Source organism: Crassostrea angulata, chromosome 10 (genome assembly GCF_025612915.1).
Source record: "Crassostrea angulata isolate pt1a10 chromosome 10, ASM2561291v2, whole genome shotgun sequence".
NCBI classification, from domain to species: domain Eukaryota; kingdom Metazoa; phylum Mollusca; class Bivalvia; order Ostreida; family Ostreidae; genus Magallana; species Magallana angulata.
In genome coordinates, this window is record NC_069120.1 from 49,901,875 (window position 1) to 49,919,621 (window position 17,747).

General features: G+C 33.5%; 2 protein-coding genes across 2 annotated transcripts; both read right to left on the reverse strand.

The window, feature by feature from the left end:
- Window positions 1-677: 677 nt before the first annotated feature.
- Window positions 678-6,637, reverse strand: LOC128165821 (mitotic spindle assembly checkpoint protein MAD2A-like). Its single transcript, XM_052830665.1, has 5 exons — window positions 6,509-6,637; window positions 3,932-4,078; window positions 2,528-2,648; window positions 2,072-2,175; window positions 678-1,805 (listed from the first exon to the last, which is right to left on the reverse strand). The coding sequence occupies exons 1-5, from the start codon at window positions 6,576-6,578 to the stop codon at window positions 1,645-1,647; spliced, it is 603 nt and encodes a 200-aa protein (XP_052686625.1). The 5' UTR covers window positions 6,579-6,637; the 3' UTR covers window positions 678-1,644.
- Window positions 6,638-8,481: 1,844 nt separating this feature from the next.
- On the reverse strand, window positions 8,482-17,218 carry LOC128165822 (acyl-CoA desaturase-like). Its single transcript, XM_052830667.1, has 5 exons — window positions 17,024-17,218; window positions 11,631-11,832; window positions 10,060-10,190; window positions 9,660-9,865; window positions 8,482-9,137 (listed from the first exon to the last, which is right to left on the reverse strand). The coding sequence occupies exons 1-5, from the start codon at window positions 17,153-17,155 to the stop codon at window positions 8,714-8,716; spliced, it is 1,095 nt and encodes a 364-aa protein (XP_052686627.1). The 5' UTR covers window positions 17,156-17,218; the 3' UTR covers window positions 8,482-8,713.
- Window positions 17,219-17,747: the final 529 nt, after the last annotated feature.

Below are 17,747 nucleotides of genomic sequence, written 5' to 3' on the forward strand. Positions count from 1 at the left end.
CGTTATAACATGTTGCTGCTAAAAAAAAAAAGATGCGGGTCTCTCTACACATTCATCAAAATAAGACAAGATTTAAGGAAAGAGGAAAAAACAAAATGCACATATCAAAGAACTGAATAATCATTTCTGTTAAGAAAGGGGTAGGTGGGGTTATATACAAGAATCACCTTGTCAGCCCGTCTGTCAGTCCTTGTTAAGGCCATTTAACCGTAAAGAAGAAACAATGGACCTTTATACTTAGCATATTAGCAAACAGAGGACTTTCATGACTTTGACCCTAGGTCATATTGGCAAAGCAACTGGCAGAGATGCAACCTCATCGATACACACTTCACACATAATTATTTACTTGCCACCTAATTATATTTAAAAACCTTGACTCAGTCATTTAGGCAAGCTGAATGATTTAGTGACTTCTTTTTAGAAAAGCACAATTCCATTTTACCATATTTTGTAACAAAAGTTAATTGTAATCTACATTTTGACATAGGCTACAAATTTCTATAAATGGTCTGAAAATGTCATACCCCTGATTCTGAGTCATAAGGACAATTTCAAGGTCAAAGCATGTCAATTGACATGCAACAGATTTTCCAAGTAAGGTTCATATTGTAAGCTTTCTCAAAGTTGCTCTGGTTGGTTTAATACTGCTGAATGAAACAAAAACAACACTCATATACAAGTAAAAGAGGGTCTATTACTACATTGAATATCAGGTACATTTCTATCACTTACTTGTCATAAACTATAAAGCAGTCAAAATAAACGGATGTATAAAGTCAAGAACTGCCTGCAATAGTTCATGCTTCACACACATACTTTATTTGTTTGTACTCTTCACCCAAAGCTGATTCAGAAATATCATGCACCAAATGATGAAAATTACAATGCAGAAATACACATATTGAATGTAAAAATCTCAAAACGGAAATAGTCCTTTTTTCTACATTCCTACTTATATATATATACATGTAATAGTATAAATTGATGGTGTGTACACATAGATAGTATGAAAAGAGAACATAAGTTACATGCAACTCAAAAGAGCTGTATTACAGAGACCATAGCATTAAGAATAAAAATCTACATAATGATCAGTTAAGAGAAAAAAAATGATAAAATTGATGTTGGTTATTATTCCATGAGAGCAGCATTGACACATAATTATTTACATGAACTTATTGACAGTAAAGAAAATGATTGGATGTTTGTTCAATTTTAAGTATGAATAAATAAAACAAAATAGCACTCGCGTTCATACACAAATTTACAAGTAAATGACTGATCTATAATACTTCAAAAGAGATGTATTCTTGTGACTAAACAATCAATACATTAACAATTCAATACATGCACCAATATAAATGTCAGATTTGTAAGTTCTTCTTGTAGACTTGTGAAAAGATGTCTAACAATGTAAACAAAAATCTGCCCACAGGTTGGACTCGGCAAAACACAGGCATTCCTACCTAACATAAGGTAGCGTCTACTTTTAGTAACTTTCACTTTAACTTTTCCATCCAGTTACACGACTTTCCTTTTGTCTGTGGTACATGTAGATAAATGTTATCTTTAACACCAAAGCTCAAAGTATCTGAAGTCTGTCTTTGAATTCCCCAATCAGAGAAGATATGTTGGCCGATCTTATTTTTTGAATGCTACCATGGCGTCCACTTTGTGTATACTGGTTGTGAACGAGCGCAGTCTCACTTCCTCCGAGTTGGCGATGAACTGAGGGCCGTCTTCACCCCATTTAGCGGGTACGTCTAGGTCTTTGTCCGTGTAGACTAATAAATCAAAGGCACCTGAAATTGAATTTTAAATTTACCTTATTTATTAAAAAATACAAAGTTAGAATTTATTACATTGATATGAAAATATTCCTATCAGACAGGTAGCTCATGCTTTTCATATTTGTAGAACAGTACAACATTTGTCTTCCAATCTTATTACCTTATCAGTTTAACTTCATTTTAATTTGCATTTTGTATTCATGAATGTATTTCAAATAACATTGCTATAACAATAAATAAGTTGTATACATTTCTCATTGTATTCTAACTTGACTTACAAGCTCCTTCCAGCAGGGGTAGGAATGTGACGGAGGCAGTAATCTGTCTAATGACTGCACTGATCTCGTTGTTAATGTCTTTCTCTGACTTCTGACGTGGTTTACTACAAATCATTTAGATATCTATCAAATCTAAAACAAACAAAATAATGGCCTCAGTCCTAAAGCCATATTGATTAAAACAAAGCCCACTCTTTAATTTTTTTTCATTTTATGAATAAAATAGAAAATTGTTTCGTTTTTTTTCTTACTGATATCTCACACTCTCATATATATATATATATATATTACCAAGCAATATTAAAGAAACTCATTAACAATGGGTTATCTCTCTTTCAGTATCAAGCTAGATTTGTGGATTACCTGATATTTTTAATTATCTAACAATTCATAAATTTTTAAAAAAGATTTGTTTACATGTCTACATTTCATGAGAACTCGTCCCCTGTCACATACCCGTCTTTAAGGGCCTCCTTGTCCCCCTCCACATCAAACTGCCACCGCTCCAGAACCTCATTGGTGTCCACATCTTTAATTACCACCACCAACTTCTTAACTGTCATATTATACAGCCATTCTGGAAAAAAAATACTGTAGAAGCACATTTTTCGCTGGGTTAAAATTTCATTGTTTTTCAACAGGGTTGGAAATAAGAGCCCGCCCCACTGCCCGAGACGGTCTGTTTCTTATGCGGGCGGGGGCGAAACTTCAAAAGACAGCCCGGCGGTCTGGCTAATTTTAATAGCCAGTTCCTAGTTTAAAACTTACAATTTCTATTTTTAAGTTATTTACCTCATTCACAAAAAGTAAAGACAATGTCGGTTGTTAGGTTTCGTTGAGAATTAGGTAAGCTCTACAAGTTGTACAGTAAGGTCTGAATGATTGTTATAGCCAACCAGTGTTCGCAATACAGTTTTGTTCGGCAATATTGCAATAGAAGCAACGTGCTAGATGATGCGCAAGTGTTTGTCGATTCCCAAAAAGCATTCTTTGTTTTATGTTTAGATATGGTTTCAAATACTTGTAAAAGTTAAAGATTTCGAGGGGGCCTGTGTTACAGATGTAAATATTAAGCTTTATATATAGTTTATTCATAATAATGAACATTTTTATCAGGACTGGCAGATTTTGAGCAGGGCTGGTAACTTTTTAAAGTAGCCAGCCCTGTGGCTGGCTGCTATTTTTGGTGAATTTTTGGTGAATTTCCAACCCTGTTTTCAACCAAATACAATTTTGTCGGCATTTAATTTTGTCATATCGTAATCCCTAAATGTATCACATATCAACTCCGTATTTATTGAAACGAGTTAAAAATTCGTCATGGATTTAATTTCCTTGATTTTTCACTGTCAACGAAAATAACGAAATAAAATCCTCACAAAATATTTCTGCTTTTTCAGTAGTATATCTTTATTCAATATAAACAATTCTAAAAGCATTGTCAGTGACTTTAAAATTGTGCTAATAAATATTTAAAAGCTTAGTTAGACCTATTAAAAAAAATTGTGTGTTTAGGGTAACACTGATGAAAAATTGGGTTAGGTAGGTAGGGATTTTTTTAATCATATTTTTTTCTGCATGATTTCTAAGAATGTTTGTGTCATATTTAATAATGGGTTTTTAATAGAAATAATATAAAAATCACAATTGGATAAAAAAAAAGACATCTAAAAATTGTAGGATCGGGGCATTTTTGTAGGTTAGGTCGGGTTACCCTAAACACACTTTTTTTTTTTAGGCCTTATCAGAAGTACTAGCATTGATAACATATCTTCCTGTAAAGTTACACTGTAAATATCCAATAATTTTGGCTTTCTTTATAAATAATTATCTTTGTCTTTGCATCATTCTCTCTTTTACCTTTGATTTGTGCTATAACTGGATTCAGGTAGTCTTTTAACTTATCATCTGAGGTTACTAGGAGAGTTAGTCCGTACTTCTGGACCCGTGTGAAGCTCTCTGGAGGGTAAATCCCCCTCTGGTACAGAATACTATTAATACCATACACTGCAAGATAGTCCAAAGAAAATGAAATTGACGATTAATTAATAAACCTTTGAAACTACTAATTCATTACATTTGAAGTAATAAATTGTTTTCAAATTAACAATAAAATCTAGCTTACTAATGTAATGCAAATTCAGGTTGATTAATATATATTTATATCCAGTGCATGTCTAATACTTGAAACTGTCACTTCACTGAGTAAAATTTCCTCTATGACAATAACGAGAACATGCAGAGCTGCAGCTTCTGGTATAAAAAATTTCAGATGTGATGGACGACTTCCATAGCAAAACTGCAATTTACGACAAAAGAAATTGCGCGGTTTTTGGACTGATTAATCTTATTTCTTAACACATTCTGTGCAAATATTTTATTCTTAAATAATTCCTTTGACTAAACTTGCCTCGGATATTCTTTTTAACACCATCACCAGCCCTGTAAAGTGAAGTGGTGCAGTTTGTTTTCATGTTAAAATGGCGACTCTCGATCTCGACATAACATACTTCATTATCCGAGGTCAGTTAGCATGTTTGGAAAAAACTTGAGGCAAGTAAAGGTACGATATCAGCTGCGAATCACAAAGAATTCAATGGTTCTACTTTTTCCCAAAGGATTAGTGTGTAAATATAAGGTTCATTAGTCTAAAACTAGCGCTATTTTTGGTGTGTCGTAAAATGCTGTTTTTATCAGGTCCAGTACAATCTCTTGATTAAGCTATATAGCTTGAAAAAGCTATATAGCTTTATAAAGCTATTCAAAAATAGCTTAATAAAGCTATTTATTTGCAGTTTTTGAAGAGAATATTTATTGTAAGAAATGGACAAAAAATCGCAATTAACTTGCTACTCATATTTGCACAATTGACCATCAAAAACTTGACCACAATTAAAGATAGTTTTAACACTGCAGCTTTTAAACACTTTTAGCAAAAAATATATTTCCATTGTTTGGGTAACTGTTTACCACTTTGTGTGTAATGAGGCGTGGATAAGTATGATTTCTTCTCATTGTGATAAATTATTACCAATCAATTATCTTGTTTACCATAACTGACCTCCTTTATAGGGCTGGGACGATACTGTACTGAGCCGATTCGGTACATATCACGATACATGAGATGCGATACGATACATATCACGATACATTGCAATTAAATGAAAACATGAATAAAAGTTTAAAATTTATTCAATCTGCCGATGTATTACTGCAAGTCCAAAGTTATTTTGTTATATTCATAATGAGCGTAGCACAATTTACAAATTACTTTAGTCTCGTGTACACTAATTTTTCTATAAACAAGTACTCCAAAAGTTTTCCACACTCCATATTTAGCTTCCTAACAGTTTTGACAACTTTACAAGGTTTTCCGCCATCTTTGTACTTTCATATTAGGCGCGCGGACTATAAATAGCCGATATATGAAGCTCGGATATTTTTGAAAAATAAAAAAAGTTCGGTAAGGTATCGTTGTATTAATGGTAAATGTATCGATCCAAATATCGTCAAAATAAATACCGCGATGCACCGGTGCATCGGTGGATCGTCCCATCCCTACTCCTTTATATTTATTCAAGAAGTAACTGTGTGGTCATGAATCAGTTGCCCCAAAACTTTTAGTGCAACGTCTCTTAAGGAGACGCAAATTGATGAGTAATCTTTACATGCATTGTTCACAGAACAGTTCAAAGTTGAGGACTATCACTGGACTAAAATGCGATTTTTTATACATACTGATAAAATTACAAATTTAAGAAAAATGTATGACAAAATAGCTAAATGAAGCTACTCTGAATAATTTAATAAAGCTATTAATCTTATTCAAGCTATATAGCTAAATCTGGAGATTGTACTGGACCTGTTTATACTAAAAGAGGCACTGTTCCTTCGGAGTTCCATGTTGTCCATCCAAATTTTTTCAGACCGAGAGCAACAGATCTGTAGCAAGAACATGCATTGTTTGGGCAACGCTTAAATTTAATACCAGTATTACATGCACATTATATTGTAATTTTACTGGGTGAAAAATAAATAGGACCTCGGCAGTCAGACACTTTTCAAAATGCCTCCATTCTGGCTTTTTGTTAACTTCCAAATTTATCATAACAAATCTTGCATTGTTCATTAATTAAACGGTATGTTCCTAAGAATTAGAATTTTTAAAGTGGACTTGTATAGCTCCTGTACATCTCTCCTCGTTTGATACACGTGCTGACACTTCAACAAGAATTGCATCACATTGGTTAACCATGTCTTCGTCAAATATATATCATAAGTGTATATTGTAAAGATATTGTAAAGATCTGCGAACTACTCAGTATACTGTCATAATTTAATTACCGCTGTACCGCTCTTGATGATCGACATCTTTAACAGATCGAATTGCAACTTTACAACTTTTATTGTAAAACGTTTTGAAGACTTTATACTTACAAAAGAATTCTGCAACGATTTCAGTGGATCCTTTCAAAGTGATTGCATTTGATGTTGCAGTAGCAGCCATGATTAATTTTCCCGCCGATGTAATGTTATTTTTCTAAAGGTCGATCTCGATGCAATTTTTCGGTAATCGGTGCGACAGTTTACCCGAAAAGACCCAAATGAAAATTTTGAGAAAAAAAAATTCTGAATTTTCTTTTATATCCAAGAAAAAAAAAATAAATGAAAGATCAAATCTAAAATGCAATAGATCAATTTTACCAGAGACATATATAACAGTAGTTATAGTATATACGTCCCTGATTTTACTCTTTGTAATTAACACTCATCCCATTAAAGACTTTAATTATTTGTTGTTTTATCAAAAAAGTTTCCAATTAAAGTAACATTTAATACCAGTACAAAAGAAAAAAAATTATCTAAAAAACAAATATTTAAGAAAATGACTCCATTAATATATAAGCATTCATTTTATCTTTCACCGTAAAAATAATAAAAAGAAAATATTTTCAAAGATTTAAACATTAAACAATATTGGACTCACCTTAGGTCCTAGGCCTACTAGTATATCTATAACTCAGATCTACGATTTCCATAACTATGACTTTCAAAACCCGACTAAAGTTATTATATATGGCTTGGTGGGTTTTTAAGATTACGGTGGAGATCGAACTTGAAGGACCTCTTACGGAACCATAAATTCAGCTTCTCTTATATACATGTCTGAAGGTAGCTAAAAAAATATTTCTAAGTTTTAAAAAATCTTTACAATTTTGTTATCATATTGATATTATCACAAAGACAACGAGTCTAATTTTATAAGGGCTTTAAAGACGTCATATCGTATATAACATAGCATTTGGGTTTTTCTCCAATGAATATATTTTAGTATTTTAGAAAAGGAAATGATATTTTTGAAAATTGTTTGGTGTTATTTTTTATGTTTTATAGGACACTTTATTTTCAGGTCTGATCGATGCAGTCTATCTACTAGCATGCCACCCCTTTTTTAGTTTAGTCATTATTATTGATGAAATTATACGGAAAACAATTTTTAAACGTCAGGTGCCTTTGCTTGCAGAATGCATTTCGATTCGTTTCGTAGTTAGTATTATTAGAGAGGTTTAGCAGACCAACGTGTACGTGTACTTGTACGTGTAGGTTACAAGTTAGAACTACGCGTACCAGCTCACATTATTTTTTCTTGTTTAGCAGTTGTAACGTGTACCTGTACGTGTAAATGTTTTAATGTAATTCTACATATCCTCTCATAATAAGCTGAGAATTTTTGTCTTAAACGAAAATTAAGAATTCTGCATGTGTTAATTTTATTATACATCATTGTTTATATATGTATATTTTTATTTATCACAGATTAATAAAATAACAGAGCCATTGCATTTTTTGGGGGGAAGAGATACGTGAAATAAAACTCAAATAACATATTAAGATTAAATGAAAATTTATGTTTGTAGATATCAGTATTCGCATTAAATATTCAGGCTTAAAAAAAAGTCACCATATTTTAAAAAATAAATAGCCAACAGGGAAACAGGGGATTCAAGTTCGACCTTACGGGTACTTTGCATTTTACACGTATGTTCATTTGGGTACACACGTGTAGAAATTCGTCATTACACAAACTGATGACGTAATGCACATATTTTCCTTTCTACACGTACACGTACGCGTACACGTTGGTTTGCTAAACCTCTCTATTATCTTTTAAAAAAGGGATTTAGTTGAAAAAAAATCATCACATGCGAGTTAGAATTACAGAAAAACAAATTATGATATTGATAAGATTCACTACAGAAATAGATACTTTGAACATGATTCATGTTGCATTCAAAAACAGAACAAAACGTTATCATTCAAAAATAAAAACCCTGCGTAGTTTCTTCATTGACGTACAATGTACCACAACAAACGCACCGACATGATAAACTGAATCACAACAAATCGTCTGAAATATCAAAAACAAGATTTATTTATTGAAAACTTTAATAACAATACACCAAGCACCTATTAACTGTGACTGCTATCACAGTCAGACAACAAGATACGTCTCTTTTGCATTGATTTTCTATATTAATACTAATTCAATCCATTTTCTATCACTTTGAAAAAGTTAAGCAAAATATTGAACAGGAAACAATGTTTGGCAATAAATATTATTCAGAGAAATTCGCGGAATGTTTACAAGCTTCCGTCCCCTGTGCGCTGTTTCCTCATCTGTACCACCCTGTCCGGGGTCTTTTTCATGTCGTAGGCCTGTCCTAGATAGTACATACAGTTAATAAACACAGTCGTGATATTGAGGTGCCAGCCATACTCGCTGGTAGCGTAGTCACTAGGGAAAGTGTGGTGAAAGTTATGGAACCCCTCACCCACCGCGCTCAGCACCACACTTATGTTCTCAGCCGGGTTAATCCTTTTGTCATAAGGTTTCATGCCCCATAAATGGGCAAAACTGTTCACCGACCACGTGGCATTTAGTCCGACGCAATAGCGTAATATGGCGGCGATAAAGTAGGCGTTCCAAAGCGATTCTCCCCAGAAGACACAGGGAACGACCGTTGGTATCACAAAACAAAACGTCACCATCAGAGGAAGGTAGAACCTGGAATAAACAACACGTACATCGGTTAAAACACAACCAAATATGGCATGTCGCCAAGGGATATTCAAACTTAACAAGCAATATTGCTGTTTATCGCTGTTAAGCTAGTAACCATATGGGATATTGTCCACTAATTTTATTTCCATCTTCCCTGCTGATATGACGTTAAATTTGTATAACCTGATTTGCACGTAACAATGCATCAACGCCAAAAAAGTACTAATCAATTTTAAATGTAAAACGCGGTCAATTTGTATAGTATAGAAGTTACAGAAAAACATATGATATGGAATGAACCCAATATCAACGTGCAACCCAAGTTATACAGGTATAACCTTGGTTAGAGAAATTTACGCTTTTTTTATAATCCGCTTCGATGGTTATAAAACGTAAACGGCCCAACCCATGTTATACTTGTATAACTTGGGAAGACATTGAGTTTATTTCTTAAATAGTTATATAATAAGATCATTATCTAAGTACACTTATATGGACTGTTGAGATATACCAATTAAGCAATACCTTCTTTGTAACATGACGATTTTGTCCGCATATAGATCTGAGAAATCCAAGCCTTTCCCTTTTTCCCTTACATCCGGGTGTTTTTTGACCAGCAGCCACCCGACATGTGCAAAAAAGAACCCCCTCTTGGCGTTGTGTGGATCTGCATCTGTTTCCGAGTATTTATGGTGGACTCTATGATCACGTGACCAATCAAAAATGTCATTCTAAAAAGGAATTTAAGAATACAATGCAAATATTTATTTAAACACCAAAATAAACTTATGCATAAAAATTCTTTGTAATAAAAGGGGGGAAAAGGTTGAATAATAATAGTCTATGATACGTCATAAGACGCCCGCCACCCTCTGTCTGTCTTTCTCGAAACGCAAAAAAGAACATAAAATTAACATCGACCAACCTGAAATGCTGCAGCATTCATGAGCGCCAACAGACAGCGCAGTGGGGCCCGGGCTTTGTACGACTTGTGTGCCCACAGCCGGTGCGCTCCGGCGGTGATCCCCAGGGCTGCAAACAGGTAGTACACAAGGGCTGAAAAGAAAGAGGCAATAGGAGATGAGCTGATGAAAAAACTGCAAGTTTGTAGAAAAAAAATTCACAATACATAATAAAACATCAATTTCTTCAGTTTTATTAATTCCTTATTTGACTATGGTCTTACTTATGTGTTTTGTGAAAAAGTTATCAGGCGTAACATTGCAACAGGTGCCACTTTGTAAAGATAACGTGCGAACTGACTGAGAAAACCCCCACTAATTTGACTTTGACTTCTAAGATAAAAGCCAGGATACAAACGGGTCGCCTTACGACTATATGGGTGCTTTCCATTTAACTGGAATCGCCGGATATGCCGGTGTTGCCTTCGTTGCCGATTGCTGGAACGCGCGTCGCCAGCGAGCGATTACGGCAACGCAATATACCGTTGCCGATTCGGACACAATATGGCGTCGAGGTTATCATGTTCTACAAAACCAGTATTTCTAAAACTACAGTTTGTCCTTCTACATTGAAATACATTAAAATTGCAACTAGCCAAACTTTCTGGATCAAATTTTAAGATAAGTATAAGTTTTAAGCTGCAATCGTCCTCGTTGGATCATTGTGACGTTGCCAACGTTAATGGAAAGCGCCCTATGTCTACTAGTTCATCCTTGTGGCAAGTCTCAAAAGCCCTACTGAATTGAGTAGATTTGAACATTTTCCTCCTCTGAAATGTAGAAGAGGTAAATATTATTATACGCACAATTCGTATTAAAGTATGGCATACCACACGAAGCAATACTTGATAAAGCCCATTTGAATTCGATAAATTTCTATTTACATGCTTTTTAATAATTCTGTACAGTTATTAATGTTTCATGTTTGTTTTGTAACTGTTTAACGGTTTCCCAAATGTATGCATGATAATGACTACAGTATGTGACTAACAATGTCCAATCTTTATATACTGGAAAATGAGAAGCATATAAAAAGGACGATTTGATCAATCATATCTTAAACAATACGATAACACAAAAACAGGGGGGATCGTTTGACAAAATTATTAAAAAGTATACATGTAAATAATGAAACAAATGAACAACGAACCAGAAAATAGGAACAACAATCAATAAAATGGAAATTGTTTGTGGACAACTAAATCAAACTTAAATGCATCTATCAAATTCAGACAATAAATTAAACAAAACATAAAATACAAATGGAAAAGAAAACACCAAATATTGCGACGTTTGACATGCCACACGTATAGCACTATTCATTTCCCAAAATCTATTATACTTAATAATAACGTTAACGTTATATTGATCAATTTTTTTTTCTCTCTATTCCAAATGAATGATCTTGAAAATTGACTAAGGAAAATTCATTACTTGAACTGGTAGGCTAGTACTATAGTAGCAGAGACGTTTAAATGCAATTTGACAAGAAATTAAGTTGTTCAGTGTGGGTGTATCAAGACCATGCGCTTACACCATAGCCATGTCAGTGGATGTGATTTAGGGATTAGCGTCAGAGCATAAATCGCTCCGAAGTGTAAAAGAGCCATCAGAATGACGTTTCTCCAGACGATCCGAACGGTTGGTTGTTTGATGGGTTCAACTGAATCCAAGATCTCTGTTGTTCCTCTAGATGGCTGTTCTTCTGCCTCCATTGCATTTCTTGGAGCCATGGTCTGCAAAAGTTTCATAAAAATTGAAATAAACATTACAGGATATGACGTAAATTAAGTCAATGCGTCACAGAATCAAGAATCAAGAAGTAAGGAACGGTTATATCCGTGTTCACAATGTTTGTCGTTTACAGCACAGGTACCAGCCGTTATTTATTTATTTTTCTCATACATGCGCGGATCTAGAGGGGGGGTCGGGGGGGGGGGGTCCCGACCCCCCCTGGAAAATGAAAATTTATTAAATTTACATAGTAAAATTATCGCGAAAATATGCCTCGGACCCCCCTGGCAAACACAATTATCCTTCGGACCCCCCCTGGAAAAATTTTCTGGATCCGCGCATGTCATAATAGAAGAAATATACCCCATACCTAATTTCAGGTAAAGATTATATAACTTTATTACAGGAATTTGACAAAAAATGTACTTTTTTTCTTGTAGGCCTGGTAAAACAAAATAGTTTAAATGTAACGAATCTGTTAAACCTTTCATTATTACATATACATGAAGATAATTCTTGGTAAAATAAATTATGAGTGGAAAAAAGAGATCGTGAAATTCAATTGTGATAAAGAACAGGGTCGTACATGGCGTTATATATCCCCTAATTGGAGCATTAAATATACATACGATTTTCAGTCGTAATTAAAATATCTTAAATGTGTGGTTTGTAGGCATTGTTTAAAGTATAAATGTACAATTCTGTAAACACGACAGGTATATATGTTTTAAAATCAAGCCATACAGCTTTAAATATGCTTTGATCTTCATCATTCATTGTTCTAAATAAAAAAGTTTCAGGTATGGAGGGTATTAAGTCCATCCTAAATTAAGAACTTTTTATTTAAGATAGCTGTTTTATTCATCTTTATTATTGATTTATAATAATGGAGTCATAATGTGTAAATAATTGCGGGTTTTATAACTTTTACTGATTAATTATTTTTGTATATTTAATATGTCAAACTAATAATTATCCACCAACATATTGTAATGTGCCAACGAGCTCATTGTGATAGGCGGCGGCTTGTCAACAATTCTTTTTGAACCATATGCGGCATTTTTCTTTCTATTTCTTTGCTTGTAAGATATTTTTAATATTTTTTTTTATAAGATTAATTTGAAAATATTTATTTATATGTAACCCTTTAGATACAGACCAAAATTACATAATGTTCATAATGTCACATGCATAAAAATAGCGCTAGCACAGAGAGATCATGCTGTAATGTTTATAGATTAAATTAATAAAACAAACCCGATTAATAAGAAGTACATGTATATAAATGTATACATGTACATTTGTCAATGTTTCAGACAATGCACTTTTATATTACACATGTACATGTTGAGCAAATTTCCAAATAAAAATGTTTTTCAAATGTTATATGAACGTTTGCAATGCATTTCAACATTCGGGCGCGGTGTTCACTCTCTCAACCAAAAAGAATAGTAGACACTCCGCCTATCACAATGAGCTACGTTGACATATTGCAATATGTTGGTGGATAACTATTAATTTATAAATAAATATATAAGAATAATTAATCAATAAAAGTTATAAAACCCGCAATTGTTTACACATTATGACTCCATTATCATTAATCAATAATAAAGATGAATAAAACAGCTATATCTTCAATAAAAAGTTTTTAATTTTTCAATTTAGGCTCTTGTCCTTTTTATGAACGATAAGGCCTATTCAAAATCAAGCCTCCCCCCCCCCCCCCCCCCCTCCTTTGATATACGCTGACATTTTATACTGATTGACTTTGCCAAATGATTTCATATACCTGAATGATTTTCACCTGTTATGCACTACATTTCACAAGCTTACGTCATTAATCGGGACAGACCGTCAGTAGTCCCCTGATGTTGATGATGCAATCTAACATAAACCTTGCCTTGCCTTAATGACAGCGCGATTAGTTATACATATCGTACGGAAGTACATCCACGCTGTGACTATACAGGCGAGAATTACTTCTGCTCATGGATGCTCCGAATCATTATATCGATTTAGATGCAACGAAAGCGGACATGACAACTATATCAGAAAATATGGAGTTCATTGCACGCAATGCTACATAAAGGAACCAATGGATTTCTTCCTGCATCCTCTAAAAATCTGACAAAATTGTTACAGAAAATAGATAGGTTAACAGTCAGGTTATATTATATACATGTACAGCACGTTCGTCTTTTCCAGATTTTAGGTCTGGAAATGCATATTTGCTTACTCGTCCAGAGTAGTATATGGTCCAAAAAATGCACTCGTTTGCAGAAAAGGCTTCCACATATAATATATACTAGTATATACATGTGTGTGTGTGTGTGTGTGTGTGTGTATATATATATATATATATATATATATATATATATATATATATATATAGATAGATAGATAGATAGATAGATAGATAGATAGATAGATAGATAGATAGATAGATAGATAGATAGATAGATAGATAGATAGATAGATAGATATATATATATATATATATATATATATATATATATATATATATATATATATATTTTAAACAGACCGCGTCCTACCCACACACCGCCAAAACATAGAGACCGAAATGATTGCCAAGAATACAAAATTCAGAAAACTCAATCTAATTAAAATTAGATGTTTGATCCGCTCGCTTACTCGCTTTGTGTAGCGAGTAAGCGAGCGGATCAAACATCTAATTTTAATTAGATTGCAGAAAACTATAACGGCTAAAGAATTTTTAGATATCAGGAACGCTTCGGCAAGTTCTTCTCTGGATTCAAGTCTAAGGGTTTCTTACTTAGATGAGAGAAGGCCACATACATGTATTTTGGCTGTAATCGAACTACTAGTACATATAATATTATAATATCCCATAACGAATTATCAATGTGATGTCAGAAATATGACCTCTTGGCCCGTTGGAGAGTTCATGCAGTAATGAACCTGCATACGAAATACGTTCCTAGGACGCGGATTTTGCACAGAGTACTTTATATGTGGACTTTACTAAATCAATTGCATCCTTTTCCAGTCCTATTAAAAGAACGAGGATGAAGAGATCATGTGCAGGTTCTTAATGAACCAATTAAAAGATGCTTCAATCAGAGTCCAAAGTGCGTTTCCTCTGAATCATCTATTTCAGCTTTTGAGCTGCCTGGGCACTAGCTAAATGTGTGTGTGATACAATGTATGGTGCAAAAACGGTCATCTTCTTCAATGCATGCAGGCAACTACTCTGACCGGAATAGCTAGCAATTTGATCGCATTTCCCCGATGAGATTGAAGTTCACAAAACTACGCATTATATATTATGGGTTCAGCGAGTTTTTATCTTATTTCAGAAAATAGTCTCAATTGATTCATATTAAATTATGAATGGGGATGATTGTGGGCATTCCCTTCGTTAGCGTATCAATTTTTAAAGAAATTTATACATTTATAAATCAAAGTCCATGTATAACACTGCCTGGTATCGTTGTACGACTCGTATTTTATTTTATATCAGATCCAACAACATAGCGATATTTTAAGGCAGTAAAATATTAATCTGTTAAGGAAGGAGTCTTTTCTGGTTATCGTGATTAATTGTTCAGTAAATGAAGATGATAGGAAATCAAAAATGTATATTTTTCTATATTTTTTACTATCATACAACTTGGCATAGAAAAAGTAATCGATGTTTAGAATCTAACAAGGACTATATTTTTGGCGTAATATTGGCGTAGGATTATAAACTACTTGCAAAGCAAAATTACATATCATTGATTTTAAAATAAATGATAATCGAAAAAATCAACTCCCGTCATTACTTTGATTTACTAATGTGCACTAATGATATGATACTTGGGTTTCAGAATATGTTTTTAAAATATGATTTGCCTATCAAATTACATTTTTATAAACCTTTTAAAGCGCCCATTCTATACATTGTTTTTTTGTGAAAAAATCACTGAAATCAGTTTTTCTCTCTTATTAAATGGTTAATACATTAGCTTTTCTGTCAATTTATATCTTTATATAAAGTCTTCATAATACACAAAAATTAGAAATATTTTATTATTATAATACTTTCATGTTAAATACTGAAATCTGATTGGTTTAGCCGCAGTTGATAATCCGTTCTATTACATTCAGCGTAAGCAACACACTTAGCAACGGGTAACACAACGAATTGTTACAAGCGCGTAAATTATGCACTTACGGTTCGCCGTGGAATTCACGTCATTTCTATATAAAAGCAGTAAAAAAATATCTCTTAAATTAAGACATTCAGTATAATAAAATAAATAGTGCCCGTTTTCGGAGGATAACAGTTGAATTTGACACCCCTCGAAAACCATTGTCAGCCTCCGCTTCGCGTCGGTTGACAGCATATAGGAAGCATTATATAAATAGTGCCTGTTTGGGGGGGGGGGGGGGGTAACTATTTATTTTGTTATACTGAATGTCTTAATTTTAAAGAAAACATCACTGCTTTAAGATAGGAATAACGTGAATTCTAAGGCGAACCGTACGCGCACGATTTTCGCGCATGTAACAATTCGTAATGTTACCCGTTGCTAAGTGCGTTGCTAACGCTGAGGGTAATAGAACAGATTATGAACTGCGTCTAAACCAATCAGATTTCAGTATAACAGGAAAGTATAACAATAAAAAATAATCAAAATTTCTTCAAAATTTAAGAAAATAAGAGGAAATGCGGGCTACAAGATATCAAATTTTTATTCCAATTTAGTAGTATAAGCTGATACATTATGATATTCTATCATTTCATTAAATAATAGAATCTTCATATCATAAACAAATGTCTACTGAACTACAAAGAGCTACACTTATTTTTATCATCTTTTACGTCGAGGAAAAAGGAAGTGACCTTGACCTGACCTTTAATTATGCAAAAACAAAAAGGTCAAATTTGATTAAACTGACAGAATCATTTGGTAATATGATCCATTTGACTGTGTCAAAATTTCGTGAATTTCTTATCATAAGAAGTATGTTTGATAACGAGAAGACTTTTAAAACGATATATGTATACACGCGTGTCCACTGCCTTTAAGACCGAGAGTTGATGCAGCGGTTATTATCAGATCTCTATACGAACGACTCAGATAAAACGCAATTCATAACACTGAATCGATATTCACAAATTGAAGTTGTTGTAGTATAATGCAGTAAATTAAACCTTACCTCTAATATATAGTGTGGTGTTCTAGTATAAAATCTCAGAATCTCCAATATATGTACATGGCCAGCTGATTCTGATGCGTAGATGAAACAGACATAATCATGTGTCTGTTTTTTCCGACTTGCATTACTCATCACCCACCAATTGGGTTTGTTATATTATTAGCCTCTTAGCTTTATGGCGGATTCTATTTATACCTTCGGAGTTTCCCCATTCTCGATGTAAAGAATCTCACCAATGTTCCTTTTAATAGAATTAATACTCTCTCCTGCTTGCCTCGGTCATAAAAGAATAAAATTTTTATTACATAGATTTTTGATTTCAGTGATAGCTAGACAAGCTTTGAGTAAAAACAAAATGAATACACGTTATTCATGTACATGGCTATGCCTCATGTGCCTGTTAGACTGGCTATGCCTGTCTGATGATAAATATTATCGCTAACGCGATATTTAAATGTCTCGGGGAACCCTAGACTGGCTATGCCGATATACATCCGTACGATAGAGACAGAGGACCAGTCTATGCACGTATCAGAACTTCTAAGACATGCGGACAAACCAGCAATATAATACATGTATATATACATTGTGTGTGTGTGTGTATATATATATATATATATATATATATATATATATATATATATATAGCCGTTTCCTTATTTAATCAGAGAGAGCTACATTTTTGAAGTTAATACAGATTGTGGCTAGCATTATTATCTCCAGT